This window comes from Heliangelus exortis, chromosome 7, assembly GCF_036169615.1.
Source record: "Heliangelus exortis chromosome 7, bHelExo1.hap1, whole genome shotgun sequence".
Lineage (NCBI taxonomy): Eukaryota > Metazoa > Chordata > Aves > Apodiformes > Trochilidae > Heliangelus > Heliangelus exortis.
This window is the reverse complement of record NC_092428.1, coordinates 7759648-7775630: the sequence shown is the minus strand read 5'-3', so window position 1 is coordinate 7775630 and position 15983 is coordinate 7759648. Positions and strand designations below refer to the sequence as shown.

Sequence of the window (15983 nt, the reverse complement as noted above, 5' to 3'; positions counted from 1 at the left end):
CAGCCATAACATAAACATAGTTTATTTGCTTTATAGAACAAATTTCTTTTTCTTTGAGAGAAAGTTGTCCTCTAGCAATCCTTATTGTGACAAGTGCAACCTGTGTTTGCCTCTTGAATTGTAAATACCAGAAATATGTAGAAAATCCTTAAGGAATTTCTTGAGGAGAAAAAATAAATTCAAGAGACTGGACACCTGGAAAGGGTTACAAAAGCTGTAATAATTGATAAGTTGTATAACTGGCTGAGTGAGTGCAAAAATATCAAGCCTGGTCACATTCCTTCTTTCCATAAGACATCTTTGCACCTTCCGCATCTGTGGGGTTGGGAACAACTAGCAAACCCAGCCTTGGGATCAATAACCCCTGGCTCAGTATTTTGTACCTTTTCATTGTCAATGACAATGTTCCATGGAGCTAGAGCTGGTTTGAAGTCTCTTGAGATAGGAACCAGGTTCTCAGCTTGGAAATGATCTGTTAAAGGTAACTAGGATATGGTTAAGGACAGAAGCATTTTAGGCTGAACTTTAAGGTGAAGGGGTTGATACTGAGAGGACTTTAGGGGCCTGACCCATAAGGGATTAGTATTGCTTGAGACTGATCAAACTTAAATTGTAAAATTTCAGTTCATCTTCAGCATAGAAGCTCTCCTGCTGGTTTTCTGAAAGCTGAGTTAGAACCATTCCTTAAATTGTATTTTCTATGGTTTTGTGAGCTAGAGGTGAGAACTGGCTTCATCCCTGAGCTCAGTAGATACATCCCTGAGCAGAGCTGAAGTTTTATCACAGGCTCTCCCATCAGTGTTTCCTAGCAGCAGAGCTGCTGTCAGTTTGCTTGCATGGGGAGCAGCAGAGCATAAAGGTACACTTCTACAGACAACATAATTTCATGTAAATCTGTGCTGCTGAAGGAGACATGACACTGTCCTTGTCCCTAGCTTCATTCTATTCTCCTGCAATAACTGTCAGCTTGTCTGCCTTGAAAGCCAACACCAGCACAAGCAAGAGAACAGGAGTCAAGGGCAAAAGTCACTTGGATTAATGTTATTGGAGGGGGCTTCACTGTAAGACAAGGTGAGACACCAAACCAGCCCTGTTCTCTGAAACAGTGCTGCACTAGTAGTACAAATTAAGAAGCGAGTTAAGGGAAAAAGTGTGAAAGACCAGATGGAAGGGAATAGAGTCTGCTAAGTGCACGCTGAACAAATTCACCTGCTCATGTCCTTGCATGGATATGCTGCCCCCAAATGTGACTGGAAAGATCAGTTTCCCAGCCTGTACTTTGGGCTGTTCATCCCTCTATCCCTTGTGCCGCATGGGCTGTTAGTGTCCAAGGCTGCAGTCAGTACTCTGTCAGTGCTAAGCCACTGCCAGCAATGACCAAGCTGCCTATTACAGGTCTTGTCTGGACAATTTTGGGATCTTACTGGTCCCTTCCAGCTTGGGAAGAGCTTTCCATGAGAATCTGCAGAGGTGCTTCACTGTGTCCCTTCACATTGATTTTCAAATTCCTTATGTAATGTTTACATACTTGAAAGGGAATGATTAAGCTTCTGGTATGGGGAGACACGCCCATCAGTATGACCCTGGCTGTCCCATGCTCCCTTATGACCTTTATCCAGCTGTACACTACATCTCTTTTGACCAAAAAGTAACTCTTAAAGGGTGACTGGATGGTTTACAAGCTGAGACTTGCACTTTTGAGCAAGCATTTTTATTTTGCTTAAGCAAAAGTTAAAGGCTTAGTTCCATTTGTAATCTTCCCTTCACTTCTGATCCTTTTGACAATCTTTACCCAGATCATATGGGATGGTGAATGCTAGATCATTCCTGGGGAAGAAAATTAAAATAAAACAGGCCTTTTTCCACAAAGGGATGAGAATTGGCCTGTTTTTTCATTAACTATCTGCAATCTCTCAGCCACAGCTCAAACTATAACTGGTCTTTGAGCCCTGTGTGAGGTCTGAAGAAGGCGAATCAGCAGCTTGGCATGTAGAAACCACTTCAACCCCTCAGAAAGTTCACAGAACTTTCACACTGAACTTGGAGGGCTCCTGAGACAGTGGATCTGCAGGAACTGCTGGTGCAGTTGCTGTGGTTCCTAACATTCACTAATGGTGACTTTGCAGGTAGGGGCAGGTGATGCAGCAGCCTTTGAACCTTGCTCCCTAGGATGTAGCAAGAAGGGTAAGATTCCTCCAAAAGTGAGGTGTGGAGGGAGTATGGAAACCCTGCAACACAGCTGATGAGATAGAAACATCCATGGTGCATGGCAAAGCCCAAGGAGTAGGCATGTAACAGGATGAAAGATGGGAGCTCCTATGTGGAGCATGAGCTTGGTGGTAGGGACTGGTAACACAGTAAGATTTGTTCCCCTACTGAAAACTGCCTCTCTCCCACCTGCTTTTTGAGACAATGGCAGGGGTCAGTTCTTGCCAGAGAGAATATCTGCTCTTGGCCAAGATCAGCTCTTAGCTCCTGGCTCCAGCTGCTTTGTGGGAAACACTGGAAATCTGCAATTTTGCCTAGAGTTAGATGTGCCTAACAAGTCGTTCTGCAGCTTCTATATATTTAGTCTTGCCTTCCTGAAATAGTATAGAAAGTATAGAAGTAGTATAGAAAGCTGTTTGTAAGCTTTGTCTGAGACTGCAGTAAACACCAAACCATCTGAAGCTGAAAAGAAATTTATTCTGGTAAAGCTAGTGGCCAGGTTCTTGTAAACAAGACTTAGAAAAACTGTTGTAACAAAAAAACCCCATGAAAACCATAAAGAAAAGAAGAAAATGAAGTCCCAGCAGTGTTTAGGATTTATTATGTCATTAGCCAGAAATAAGACCTCATTTTGAAATTCAGAGGGTCTAAGTTTAAAGATTAGTTTAGCAAGATGTTTTAAGACATGACATTGGATTGAGGTGTATCTACCCTGCCTGATGAAAAGGACAATCAGAATACCACTCCTTTCCCACAGTATGCTTGTGACTGTGTCAGCCTTACAAGACAACTCAATCCACCTGAAGAGTAGCCTGGTGAAAAAATATAGTTATATACATATAATATAAAAAGGATTTATTATATGTATTTATACACATATAAAAAGGAATCTGCACTTGTGCAAGTGCAAGGTAGAACTACGGCAAAAGGCAGAGGTAGGGTAGTCCCTTTTTGTGGGAGAGTGAACAGGAGTTAAGCCAACTCTGAAGCTAATCCTTCATACTTTGTCTTAAAAATAGTGTTTTACAACACAGCCTCACTCTATTCTATGAACTTCTTGTTAAAGACAGTAATTTTACTGTTCCTTTTTAGGTTACAAAATGTATCTCAGCTCCAGAGACTAGTAATTCTTTACCAATTTAAGGACCATCTAGTGTTGTGGCCACTTGCTGTCTGTGAGAATGCTAACTGGATCCCATAAGCCTTGCTGGGAATAGATGCCCTTCTGTAAATAGGGATCTTGGGAGAGTCTCTTCTACCCATTTATTTCTCAGGAGACCACAACCATAAATTTACATTGTAATATATTGCAAACCGTATCTCAGAAACTTCTGTTGTGGTGTAGTGGTTAGTCTTCACATTTTATAGCATTTCACAGAGTTTATATTTAATGCAGCAGGACCACTGTTGGTAGTCTCTAACGCCTCTGTAAAGTAGTAAATAGTTCTCTTACCTCTTCTGGTCTCTCCTGTCTGCCCCTGAAGTCAGACTGAGGGAAGGAAATATCGGGAGTGTCTTCTTTCCTTGCCTTCTTTCCTGCTACAGGGCTCTGTTGCCTGAGTTTCTCCTTTTCAGCATTTTCCTTCTAAACTAAGTGATATTTTCCCTTTTTTTTTTTCCTCCTCACATTTTAAAATTGGTATCAGAAATACACTGATCTTGTATTATGAGTTGTGTGTGTACTTTACTAGACCAATTACCTCCATGTTGCTACTAGTCTGGAAGAACATGAGAGAATATATGAAAATGAAAGCAGATGCACTCAATAGTAGGTGTTGCAAACTGTTCCTTCCCCAGAACCCTGGGAACTCTGCAGCTCTTGCAGAAGGGAACATGCTGCAAGCCCTGGTTCATGATAGCTTCCCAGATAAGTGGATGAGGTGGTCCAGGGGCCAGAGCATCAGTCTGGGATTTTGTGCTCCTTCCCTCTTGTGCTCTTCCATCATCTGGGGAAATGGCACTAGTGGCACTGACCTCTGTAAACTGCTTGGCAGTATAGAGGTGGAAAACACTGTGACAAAAAATGTTACCATTCGTTATTAGGGAGAGGCTGAGGTTTAACAGACAGAAAAGTGCAGTGGTTGTCGCCTGCTTTACCTGTCAGGTAACCCCTTATGCTCTAGGCAGACAGCACAGCTGAAAGCTGGAGTCAGCTGTGAAAGCTGAAAAGTTCAGGGGAGCCTGAGAATAGCAGGAAGGAGCTGAGACAGTCCTGGCCTTGCTTGGTGTCTGTGCTGAGAAAAAGGTGGGCTCATAAGGCTGTGATGTGAGCATGAGGAAATATGTGCACACAAAAGCCTCCTTGTGAGTCTTGTCACTCTGTTGTGGGATAACTGCAGCTATTTTGTCTCACCAGAACCTTTATGGAGGAACCTGGGGTTAGCACCAGCCACGCTGTGAGCCTGGGTATAGGAATACCGCCAGGTCTGCCCCACACCACTGACAATCGTCTTGCCCTGTATTGTCACAGAGAGCAGCTCAGCACATGACAGGCTGAGAACAGCTCCAGTTCTAAGGTTGTCAGTGAGACCTTGGGAGTAAACTGTTTAAAATCCCTTGTAGAGACTCTGGTAGTGACACCCAGGGACAGGCTGCATTGTTCCTCTCTGCGTTTCAGCGTCCTCTAATTTCCAACAGGCTACTGCTGGTGCTGGCTTATGCATGATATGCTGTGAGCTCAGTGCAGGAGACCTGGCTCCATCCAAGCAGACCAGCCCTAAAATGTGTTTCCTTTGCTTTTGTTATCATCCCATGCAATCTAACAAAGCCAAGGAGTCCATTTCACAGCTACAATGACAGACAGTGAAACAAAGGTCTCAACACTCTGTGCATAAGGCAGGCATGCAGCTGACGAAGCAGAAAGACTGCAGCTGGGCTGAAGGAAACAACAGAAGAGTGTGTGTCTGAGAGATTACTAGAAGAAGCAACAGAGCAAGGGTTAAAAGGATGGTCTGTATTGATAACCAAGGATGTGACCAACTGCAGCAAAACTTAGTAGATGCTGTCAAACGTAGTGTTTTGACAAGCCCAGCAGCCTGCACTGTGATTAGCCTCACATGGATGGCTCGTCAACAGAAGGCATGGGTGATGATAAAGCCCCTGTACAGATGACTCTTCGGGGGAAAAAAATTGTTCTCCAATAATAAAAGGATGTCAGCAAGGTCACAGCACATCCCATCTGCAAGGGCTCCTCATCGTCTCCCAGCAGGCAGATTGTGGGAGTGAAGGCACCAAAAATGATGAGGATAAAATGGCACCGAACAGCCATCTGTCCTAGGGCTCTCAGGGAATGAGGTGAGATTTTGAGGCAAAGAAATCACACTGTAGTAACTGCTGGCTCCTAAAGATGGCAAGACCTGCACAAAAACATGTGGCTTGCCACTGAAGAGGAACCCAAGAGGGAGCCCAAAATGGGTGGCGAGAATTTGGCATCTGGAACCTTTGGTCGCACCTCACACAGGATCCTTACAAAGCATCTGGGTGAGCTGAGTGCCTGTGAGTACAAGGAGAGTGAGCATGGGTGAGAAAACTAGTATAACTGAAATGGGGTTTTTTGAGACCTGTATTGTCTTACTGTTCCACAAGGTTTTGCACTGTTGCTATGTTAATTTCCTGTACCACAGCTATGTTAAAAACTACTTCTTTCTTAAATGAGAAAAAATTGTGAAACCTTTGTTTATAACAGGTAAGCTCAACAGAGTTTAAGATCTTTTTGTTTTGTCATGATCAGTGGTACAAAAACACAATCAGATTCAAACTGAGTGATGAGAGGCTCTGTGGGCTGAACATTATTGGGCAAAAATATCAGACAAAACAGGAGGGCAATGAAAGTTGTCAGATGCTTTCAGTGCTGGCAAGTGTAAAGCTGAAATTACTCACCAGTCTTTCAGCCTCACCATTCCCACCCACAGTAAGTTGACTTCCCGTGTGTAAAGGGTGAGCAAGTCAAGGCCCAGGAGGAGACCCATGGCTGAGAGTCAAGTGAACAAGAGTTTTGTGGAACCCCAGCTAAGTTATAAATGGATTTGAAAGCTCCCACATCTGCTCTAAGTAGAGAGCCCTACAGATTTGTCTTTGGAAGTTACCATGCAGCTCGTATTTCTCCTTCAGCCTGCAACACCTTATTTCCATACTTCACATCTTTTTAAGTGATCCCTCATCTCCTAGAGATCAAATCCTGCCCTCAATTAACATTATTTGCTTTATGGGTATCTGAAGTTTGAGTTGTTTTTCTCATGCTTGTCTTTTTCCAAGTTGTATTGTTTACTGTGTAGGAATGGTGGTTTCCATAGATACCCTGGACATTATTTATCTGTCCTCCTTGGATGTGCAGTTCCTCCCAGTGAATTACAGTGCAGTTTGGCACTTCTACTCAAGGCCTTTGCTCCTCCATCCATATCAGTGCTATACTGAGAATTTTAATTCTGGTGTTCTGACGTGTCTTGTCACTTTGATACGTTGCCTTGTGATCTTATATGGCTTTCAATCCACTTGATAGAACTTCTGTCCCAGCCAGTTTTAAATTAAAGAATGTTACCTTGCATGTCTGTTTTAGGATTTTGTGCTGAAAATTGTTGGAAACTTTAGCTCAGATTTTCTCTGCTATGGCTAACTGTTAAACAGAACCGTGTTTTGTTGTTTTTGTTCTCCTTCCTCCCCATGAGAATTGTTATCAAAGGAAAAAGTCTGGCAAAGTATTCAGGGTTGGTATGGTCCTATCCAAGCACTGACTCAGCTACCACTGACTGGTATTGTTTGAGATGGCTCTCACATGGGTTTTCTTTTTATCCTGTTCCTACCTTGTCCCAGAGGAAAACATATGTCCTGGATTGCAGAGGTAGATACTAATGTGACTCACTGTTTGATATTTAGTGGTGAAAAAGCTGACCATTATCAGGCTTCCTAAATCCTAGCAAAAGCCAAGAAAAATCTGGACAGCGTAAGTTAGGCATGGCAAGTTAGCCTCAGACCCTTATCAGACTATTTATTTCACAAGTGAGGTTGTTCTGCTGATTCAGCATCACAAGAAGTGATAACAGGGCAGCTCCAGGCTGCATTTAAAGAGATACAAAGGCAACCATTAGAGTCACAAGTTCTGTCCTTAGCTGATTTATAAATGGATTTGTTTTCTTTCTTGCTCCTTTGTCCCAGAGCTGTCAATAAATACCCTTTTAAATTTAAATACTCCTCTCCAGCAGGAGACATGAGGGAAGAAGCCTGTGCTTTTAAGAACTTCCTGCAACCACAGAAGCAGGGCTGAGGATCCTGTGGCTGGAAGGTGGACTCTGGATTGAGCTCTGGATTGATCTCACATAACCAAAGGGAGGATGGTGCTCAGAGAGGCTTGGAAATTCAGCTGTGGCAAGGAAGCAGCACGCCTGTATCTGCTTTTTGCAGGCTTGCTGTCCATTCCTGCTGCTTGAGGGGTGGTGCTCATCTTAACAGAGCCAGCCAGGGGCTCTTTTTCCATGCTATAAATCTGTTCTCTTTGCTGGAGTATCTGTGTCACAAACTTGTCACTTCTCCAACTGAAGTAATCTCTGGTTATTTTGACTTTTGAGAGTGTTGATTTCTCTGTGTCTGTAAGCATCTTTAGACACAGAGGCTAGAGCATGGAGCAGAAAGCTGGAAGCAAGTGTTACAGAAGAGCTTGGAACTCTCCTGCTTGCACATCCTTGCTGGGAACAAAGAGTGATTTGTGTTCTTATTCCCCTGGAGGAGAGTAAGTGAAAATGTGATGTCCATATGCTGGGCCCAGTCAGAGGTGCAGTCTCTACAGATGCCCCAGGATTGCTTGGTTACCCAGAGGTGATGATCGTTTAATGCAACACCTTGGGTGTAAAGCACAGACAAATCAGCTCAGATCCCAGAAGGATGAGTGACTTTGACTATCTCTTGCTTTTGTTTCCACTCTGTGCCTGTGCAGCATCATGCAAAATATTTCATGTTTGTATTTTGCAGTATTTGAGGAAAGGACTTTGAGATGGGGGAGCAGGGGCAATAATGAAAACATAAGAATTGAAGGCCAAACTATGGTTTGATTATAAATGGGTTCCTTTTCCTGAGCCTTGTTGCCCTTGGAATTCACTGCACGTCCTGGTAATAAGTAATTTGAACTCTAGAGATTAATAACATCCTGTGCCAGCCCATTCATCCAGTAAAAATCCCTGACTGTTTTGTTCCATGTCTGCATGCAGCTCCAGCCCTTGCAAGGTGCTCTTCTGACCATGAAAATTTAGATTCATATTTAACTTATTACTTTTGTAACATTCGAGAAGTATTCATTTTCTTACACTCAGAAACTGTCAAGGCTTGTGCCCTACAAGAGGCTTTGCTCCCATGTTCTTTCCCATTGGTTGTCCCCCAAAATACCAGAGGGTAATCTGTTTCCTGTTATTTGAAATGGAAATTATAGCAGCATGAGGAACATAGCAGCGTGATATTCATGCCAGATATCATGAGCTGAATTCTCCTCGTGGTTTGTGGGAATCCTAGTTATTAAAGCTGACCTCTGAGAAATCAGCATATTTTTCCACAAAGCCTAGACAGTGGATCCTCTTCTCAACAGGAGATGGAAACCATCCCAGCTGTTCCCTGTCCAGTGCTCTGCAATGAGGAATGGAGATATCAGTGCTGACAGCTGGAGGTACAGGGGCTGATCTGGACGGGGTTAACTATCTTTGTTATCCATGCAGTCTTAACCTTGGCTTATTGAAAGGAGGCAGCAGGGCCTTTCACTTCATCTGCTGGAATTAGGTACCTACATTTTTCTCTGCTGCAAATGGGTACCATGCATGTTAGGGGAGGAAAAACTCGTGAGTATCTTGTGGGCTTCCTCTAGAAGAGCAAACTGTGTGCCGGAAATCAAACTTGCAAAATCCAGGTGTAGGCTCACATGTGGCTGGTGGGGAATAGGCATCATCTGTCTCTCCACATATGGAGCTCCATCTGCCAGGGCCTTTGCTTGTGTCTGTGCTGCTGCTGCACCAGCCTGGAACAGTGTTTCTGCTTCTGTGGTCAGTCTCCAATGGTTTTCAGTTCTGAGTGGGAAGTGAAACTTCAGGAGCTGTGCAGAAATACTCGGGAAGCATGGGCAGCTGCTGTGTTTGCTCACATGCAGCACTTTAAGCAGCCACGTTGTTTTTTGGAAGCTGGGGAAGTGAGCTCCTGAAAGCGGTAGTGTTGCTCACACACAAGGCAGTCCCAGGAATTTGTCATTCAGAGAAAAAAGTCCTTGAGACATGGGGAGGGGCTTGGCAGCCTCAGCCCCTTGGAGGCAGGAGAGGTGGTCAGTGAAGAGGACATACAGGCAAACTGGTGGCTATGGGAAGGGCATTTTACCACCACTGTAAGTGCCTGGTGCAGAGCACGCTGTGTGTGGTGAGAGGTTTGGATGTGCGTTCACTGTGGGTCCTTCCCCTGCCAGAACCTCCAGTTGGGGGTAGCAGTATTTACAGTGCTCTGGACTATGTGTTTTCCAGGAAGTTTCTCAACTTGCTGACCTGATGTGAGTATTGAAGGAGGGGAACAGTTGTTCTGGAAGCTATTTCTTCTGCATCCCCCTGGTGTGCGTAGCTGGTGGGTCCCAGGAAAGGGTGGGATGTACTGGGTTGGTGATGTGACTCACACATCACCAATCTTCCTATTAAAGCAGTGGCCCCGCAGTCTTTAACAGCGCCAACAATAATTAAATAGTTGTACACAGTCACTGCCTGGGGCTGAACTGGGAACAAATGACCAAAACTAGTGAAGGTTACTGCCTGTTACCAGCCAGGATGCTGCAGACAGAGAAGGGCATGACCGTGTATCAGGAAAGCTGATATGACAGTGGTTTTTAGTGAATAACAGGTTAATTCCTCAAAACCAAGGCTGACCACATCATAATTTGCATTCTATTATGTCAAGCATAAGGGAAATTTATATTGACCCCAGCCTCAACAGAGAAAGAAACACTACTATGAAAGTTAAAAATTTTTACACAATTAATGCACAATTATTCTCTATCAATAAATAACATCTATTAGCTCTTAAAAAAAATATTTCACAAATTTAAAAATACTTGAGATTAATCAATACAGTATTTAAAATAACCAAATAGAAACTGCTAAACAGAAGCAGCCTGTTCACTTCTTAATCTATTCCATAAAAGCCTTAATCCAACCGTTGAAAGTTATGATAATTTTAAATATACTAATGCCTCTAAAGGATGCATGGGAGGAGGGTATAAAAGGGCGGGTAGGAAAACTGCATTTGATGCAAATTTAAAGTTGGGAAGTGTAGAAAATAGTCAAAAGAAGTGTAAGGAAAAAAACTGTGGCCAAAGATTTAAGATGAGCAAAGAAGAATCTAAGGATACTGAGCACAAAAGAAAGCACGGAAGCACCATTGGCCCATATCAAGTCAGTATATTGCAAGTATCAGTAATAACAAAATTGAAAAGACATTAGTGCTTGATGCTTCTTTTTTCCCTGAAAGAAAAACAAATGTCTTCACATCATGTGATAGCCAAGTATATTCAAGCAATAACTAACATGATAAACTGGGGAGGGAGAGGGGAGCTGTCTTGAACTCATTGGATATTTTCTGTTGAAACTTCAAGTTTTGTTGGTAATGGCAATAAATCTTCAGTTAAAATATTGCTTTGATGGGCTAATAGCATAACAATACCAGACATTGCCTAGTAGGAGACTGCTATAACTGATAACAGTTGTTTCTTCTGATTTAAAAGCTTTTGTGTGAATCTGAAAGAAATGTGTACAAACGGTACAGCTTAGAGTATAGTAAAGATATAAATGTGAAAAGTGACTGTCTAAAAGTAATTGTGTCAGTCGTATCCTGCCACTTGTTGGTTGCATTTAAGAATTATCAGGTATATTAGTCTGATTGCTGGGATGTAAGCCAGAAGAGTATCTTCTCTTAGAGAACCTATTTAATGAACAGGCATGAGGAAAGCTCTGTTGGGAACTAACAGGGAGAGAGGCTACGGTGCAGGGTCAGAAGGCAGTGTGATTGCCTTGCAGGGCAGGCACAGAGGCTGAGCAGCACAGACAGTACTCGGGGGCATCGCAGGAAGGTCTCTGACAGAGGAATCCGCCTTGTGCACAGGGTAAATGAGGGCTTTGTTGGTGGGGCAGCTCAGGTTGCAGGGGCTCCTGCCCGGAACCCTGTGGGCATCACCCCACCGGCAGTAAACCCGGGCTCCATGAGAGCAGGGCCATGAGCACAAAGCCTCTCTGTGCTGCTGCTGGCTGTGGAAGGGAGAGCAGGGGCCTGTGTGCTGCTTGTTTCTTTGTGTGCATATCTTGCTGCTCCTCCTCAGCTTTTGCACCCCTTAACACCCTCCAGCTCTCCAGGACTGCCATGTACTTTTATTTTTTTTCCAGGAAAACAGGGTTTTTCCAATATCTCTTGTGCAATTCCCCAGGGTCATATCCCAGCCAAAACTCCAAGAGCAGTAGATGTTCCACCCCTCAGCAACGTTGTGGGTCTGAACCAGCATGTAGCAGGGTGGTCGCCATGGGTGAATTATGTTTGAATGCAACCCAGAGCTTTGGTGGGGGAACATATTTATTTAAATGTATCCATGTCACATGAGGAGAGCACACATGTTGCACTGGTCTTTATTAACAGAATGGCGTAACAGGGCATCACCCTCGTAATTGTTGCCAGCTCCCTCCCTTCTGAACTGAGGAAACATAGCTGGGAGGAAGTCCAGGAACCAGCTATGTCCTGAGAGAGGCTCAGCTACAGCAACACTCGCAGAGATTTCATTTGTCTGAAGATAGCTAATGTGTCTCCCTTGTTTTTCTCTTTCTAAACAATTCAGTTCTTTCAAACTTTTCTCCTTTGTCAAGTTTTTAGACATTTTTTTTTCCTTGTTCTACTCTGGAATTTCTCCAAGCGGTCTATATCTTTCCTGAAAGGCAGTGTCCAAAATTAGTAATAGAACTTCATAGGAGGCTTTACCAGTGTTAGATGGAGGGAAGGATTACTATAGCTGCAGAAATGTTTTCACTGGAAGTGCTGCTTAACTGATTCCTCACCACACTGTCTTTCAAAGATGGTTGTTTTCTAAATGTCATATCTGATCTTGTCCTTACTCAAGTGAGTTTGATGTTTTCCCCAGGCTCTCCCTATTTATTGAATTTATTTTGAATTCCTGTCCTATGTGACAGTGTGCTTTTGCTCCCAACTTGGTATTATCACAGCTATAGGTGCACTCTTTACTCCATCTCTCAGTGTCCTACGCACACACACAAACACCTGTGTTTACATGGCACAGATTAGTTCAAGCCCTCTGCCCAGCTGTATGGCCCCTGGGAGTCTGCTGTGGTTTGAGATATACAGGCTAAAGTGTTTTCAAATCATCAAATGTCTTTGAAAGAAGGCATTAAAAATATCATATTACATTATTTGGATTATCAATTTCAATGACATTCCAGTGTTTGTACCTCAGCACTTAGAAGTATTTAACTCAAAAAGCATAATCCAATAAATGTGTATTATACACAATAAGTAGTATAGCAACACAAGGAGGGCCAGAGATCACATCAGTATTTAGGTCATAATGTTTGCCTTAAGAATAATTACAACTTGTAGAGCACTTACATGTAACAGCTGTAAAAACTCATGTAAAATTCTGATCTGGAGCTTGAATTCTAATTTCAACATGGTCAGTGTCTTGTCCTGATATTTTTAAATAAAACCTCCAAAACCAGAGCAATTCACCTACTGTATATGCCCCTGTATGTCTGTTCTAAGACAAACTTTAGGCTCTCATCAGCCTAAGAAAAGACTTTTCAAATACCTTGGCCTAAAACAGATAGTTTGCATTACCTTGCAGCAAAATGTTCCTAGGTAACTTGAATAGGAGTATGTTTGAATGAAGAAGACAGATGCAGAATGAGTAAGAAGTCAGATGGGGACAGGGAAGATTTCAGAAAAGGCCTGATATTTGAATCAGTGTGGATCTTCTGTGTAGATTCAGATGTTTCGTTGCCATGAGCCTGAAGGCAGGAGTACCTTTTAGGTAGTGTGCCTCAAAACCTGATGCAAGCTGAGAAATCTCACCAAGTGGGCAATTCAGTCTGATAAGATTCCCATATTCATGAAGTTTATCTTCCCTCAGGAGGAGGATTAGTGTGTGTCCCCTATCCAACTTGAAGAACAACAGCATTGATTGCTCCCATACCCTTTCCTTGCCTTCGCTGATGGCAAAACTTCATAGACATGAATTCTTATGGTTAATAAATGTGCACAGACTGCATTATCAGAGACCCTCTCTACTGGGCTCTCTGCTGTTATGGATGTTCATCTGCAAACACCTGTTTTGACAGATGCTCCTTCTGCTCAAGGTGCCAACCCTGTGCCACAGGGCCAGTCACAGGTGCTGCATGCATGAAGACTGCTGAGGGATGCAGACACCCTTCAGCTGTGCGCTCTCTTGCTCTTTCAGCTGGCAGGCAGACAGGCAACTTGTTGCTCCTTGCTTTAAAAATACAGTGGCATCTGACACATTTCAGTCCACACTGCTCCCAGTTCCTACAGTCTTCAAGTATGCCTCTGTTCTTTTGGGATGTGTCATAATGCAGTGGTTTCTCAGCGCTGTGCTGTGTATCTCTGATATGTGCAGGTTCAGGAGCTCTATTGATGATGTTCCCATTTGCTGGGCTACGTAATTGTGTGAGCATCCAGCAGCTCTCCTCGAAGACTGGGTGTGTGCCCAGGAAACCAGTTATTGGAGACTCCCAACAGATTGCAGGAGCAATGTGGGTGTGAGTGATCAACAGGAGAAGTGGCTGTCAGCTGATGTCCAGGATTCCTAAGACACCCAGGGCTCCCTCCCTAACTTTTCCTTGAGGGTCTGTCCCTGCCTGAGGCCCAGGGCAGGTTTTTCCCTTGTGGTTTTCCAGTGGAGGGGTTTGCCTCACTGGTTTCTCCCTCCCCAGCCTGTATCAGAGGACCTGGGCAGAGGGGAGGGAATCATACCAGGCGTGAGAGGGCTCCGGGAGTCCATCCCGCTTCCCATATAATTCACAGATTATTCTCTATGCAGAGAAGGGCTGCTGGACTGCTCAGAAGGGTAGAAAAAGCTGGACAGACAAAAATCCAGAAAGGATAAGCTGTCTGAGAGAATAAATTCCAGGAGGATTGAGAGTTGCAGAAGTTTTGAGATGGGGTGGAATAAAGAGGGAATAGACTGGCAATAAGTAAGTTAGCTGAAAATATGAATGCTTCTGACCATAGGGATATGTGCTGAGACTGTAAAGGTGACAATAAGAACTGTTTCTGCCAGCGTGGCACTTGTGCGGTGGAGGAGCGATAGCTTTGCAGTACAGCTCTGCTTGATCATCCAAAGGAAAGAGCAAACATCAGCTTTAGCTGTTGTGCTAAGTCAGAGCTTAAAACAGTATTTGGATGTATTAGAGGTGAAAGGTCACAGTGAGGTTATCTGAACTGAGCATGTGTTTGGTCTATGCACAGTATCCCTCCTTTTCTGCTTGATAATTCTAATTTCAGTCCTTAAGACAGCCTTAGACTCTCCTTACTGCACCTCTAAAGGCAGCTGGTTGCCTCATTCTTTTTAGTATTTCTTGCTTAGTCTTGTTGAGTAAGAAGGGAGTTGGGAGGTGGGCAGTAGCAGCTGTGTCACCTCCTGGTGTGCAGAGCTGCCAGTCACTTAGCATGTTGTCAGCTGGAGGAGGGAGCAGTTTCAGATTTGTCTCAAGGCTGTGCAAGATGCTGAGGATGATCCTGCTTGCTTGCCTTCACACAGAGCTGCCTCCCATGATGGTGTGGTCCTTGGGTTATTCATCAACAGGAACAGGGTTTCTGCAGCAAAACTATTGTTAGCTGGTGTGGCTGCCATTCTCAGTTGAGAGTTAACTCAGAGACAGAAAGAATATAAGATTTGTTTATGTTCTGGGACCTGTACCAATCACTGGATGAAAGCAGTGATAGCCCCAACAAAAATACCAAAAGAAGCTAAAATTAGAAACAGACAGAGATGCCTGAGCAGCTGGGCTGTGTTCCAACATCTGGAAAGTGCTTAATGCCTGCACATCTGGGCAGGGCTCCAGCACCAGGCAGCTCAGCTTTGGGGTGAGGAAGAAGAAAAGCAGTGTCAGTTCTATGCCTACTTATGGACTTACACGATGCATGATGTTTTTATCACCAATTGCTGTGGTCAGTATGGGAGAAAGAGCAGACATCTGCCTCTGTTTGGGTTCTGGCTGGGCAGAGACACAGATCATGCCTGCTTAATCTTCAGGTGAGGAAAACTGCTGGTGAAAGAAAAGTCCTGGGGTCTGGCAACCAGAGGTGCTATAGGGTTGAGTACTGCCCCACGTGGTGGAAACTGAAGAGTGTCTGCATGGCATTCAGTGACATGAACATGGGGTGCAGAGGAGCTGAATGCAAGTCGTTACTGATGAAGGCAGTAAATTAGTTCTTTAGGCACTGCAGCGCCTTCAATTATGCCTGGAGCTGATGGAAGTAACAGAGTGTGCTGGAAAGGGAACAGGTTTAAATACCTTCCCGATCAAATGGCAGATGAGTTTTATTTTAATTACATTGGATTCTTTATCTGGATTTGCAACAGTGTGGTTTGGTTTTGTTGTTTGTTTTTTTGTTTTTTTTTAATAGCTAAGTATACAAATCTGTACACTTTGAGTGGTCTTTGGAAGGTTATTGTTTTGTTAGGCTACCTTCTGGTTTATGTTTATCATTTGGAACCTTTTCTTATATGAAACATTTCAACAAAGTGCTTCTTGGTA

The 15983-nt window shown here is 43.6% G+C and overlaps 1 protein-coding gene across 4 annotated transcripts in view; it reads left to right on the top strand.

Annotated features, from left to right (window-relative positions):
- Positions 1-15983, top strand: part of ENTPD1 (ectonucleoside triphosphate diphosphohydrolase 1) — a 35519-nt gene that overhangs the window by 4901 nt on the left and 14635 nt on the right. The window contains exon 1 of one of the 4 annotated variants that reach the window (XM_071748604.1): positions 8767-8854. The exons of the other annotated variants lie outside the window; for them this stretch is intronic. Within the exon in view, the coding sequence (XP_071604705.1) occupies positions 8827-8854 (28 nt within the window). The 5' untranslated portion in view covers positions 8767-8826. Of the gene's footprint in view, positions 1-8766; positions 8855-15983 lie in introns of those variants that run through there. 4 annotated transcript variants of the gene reach the window in all.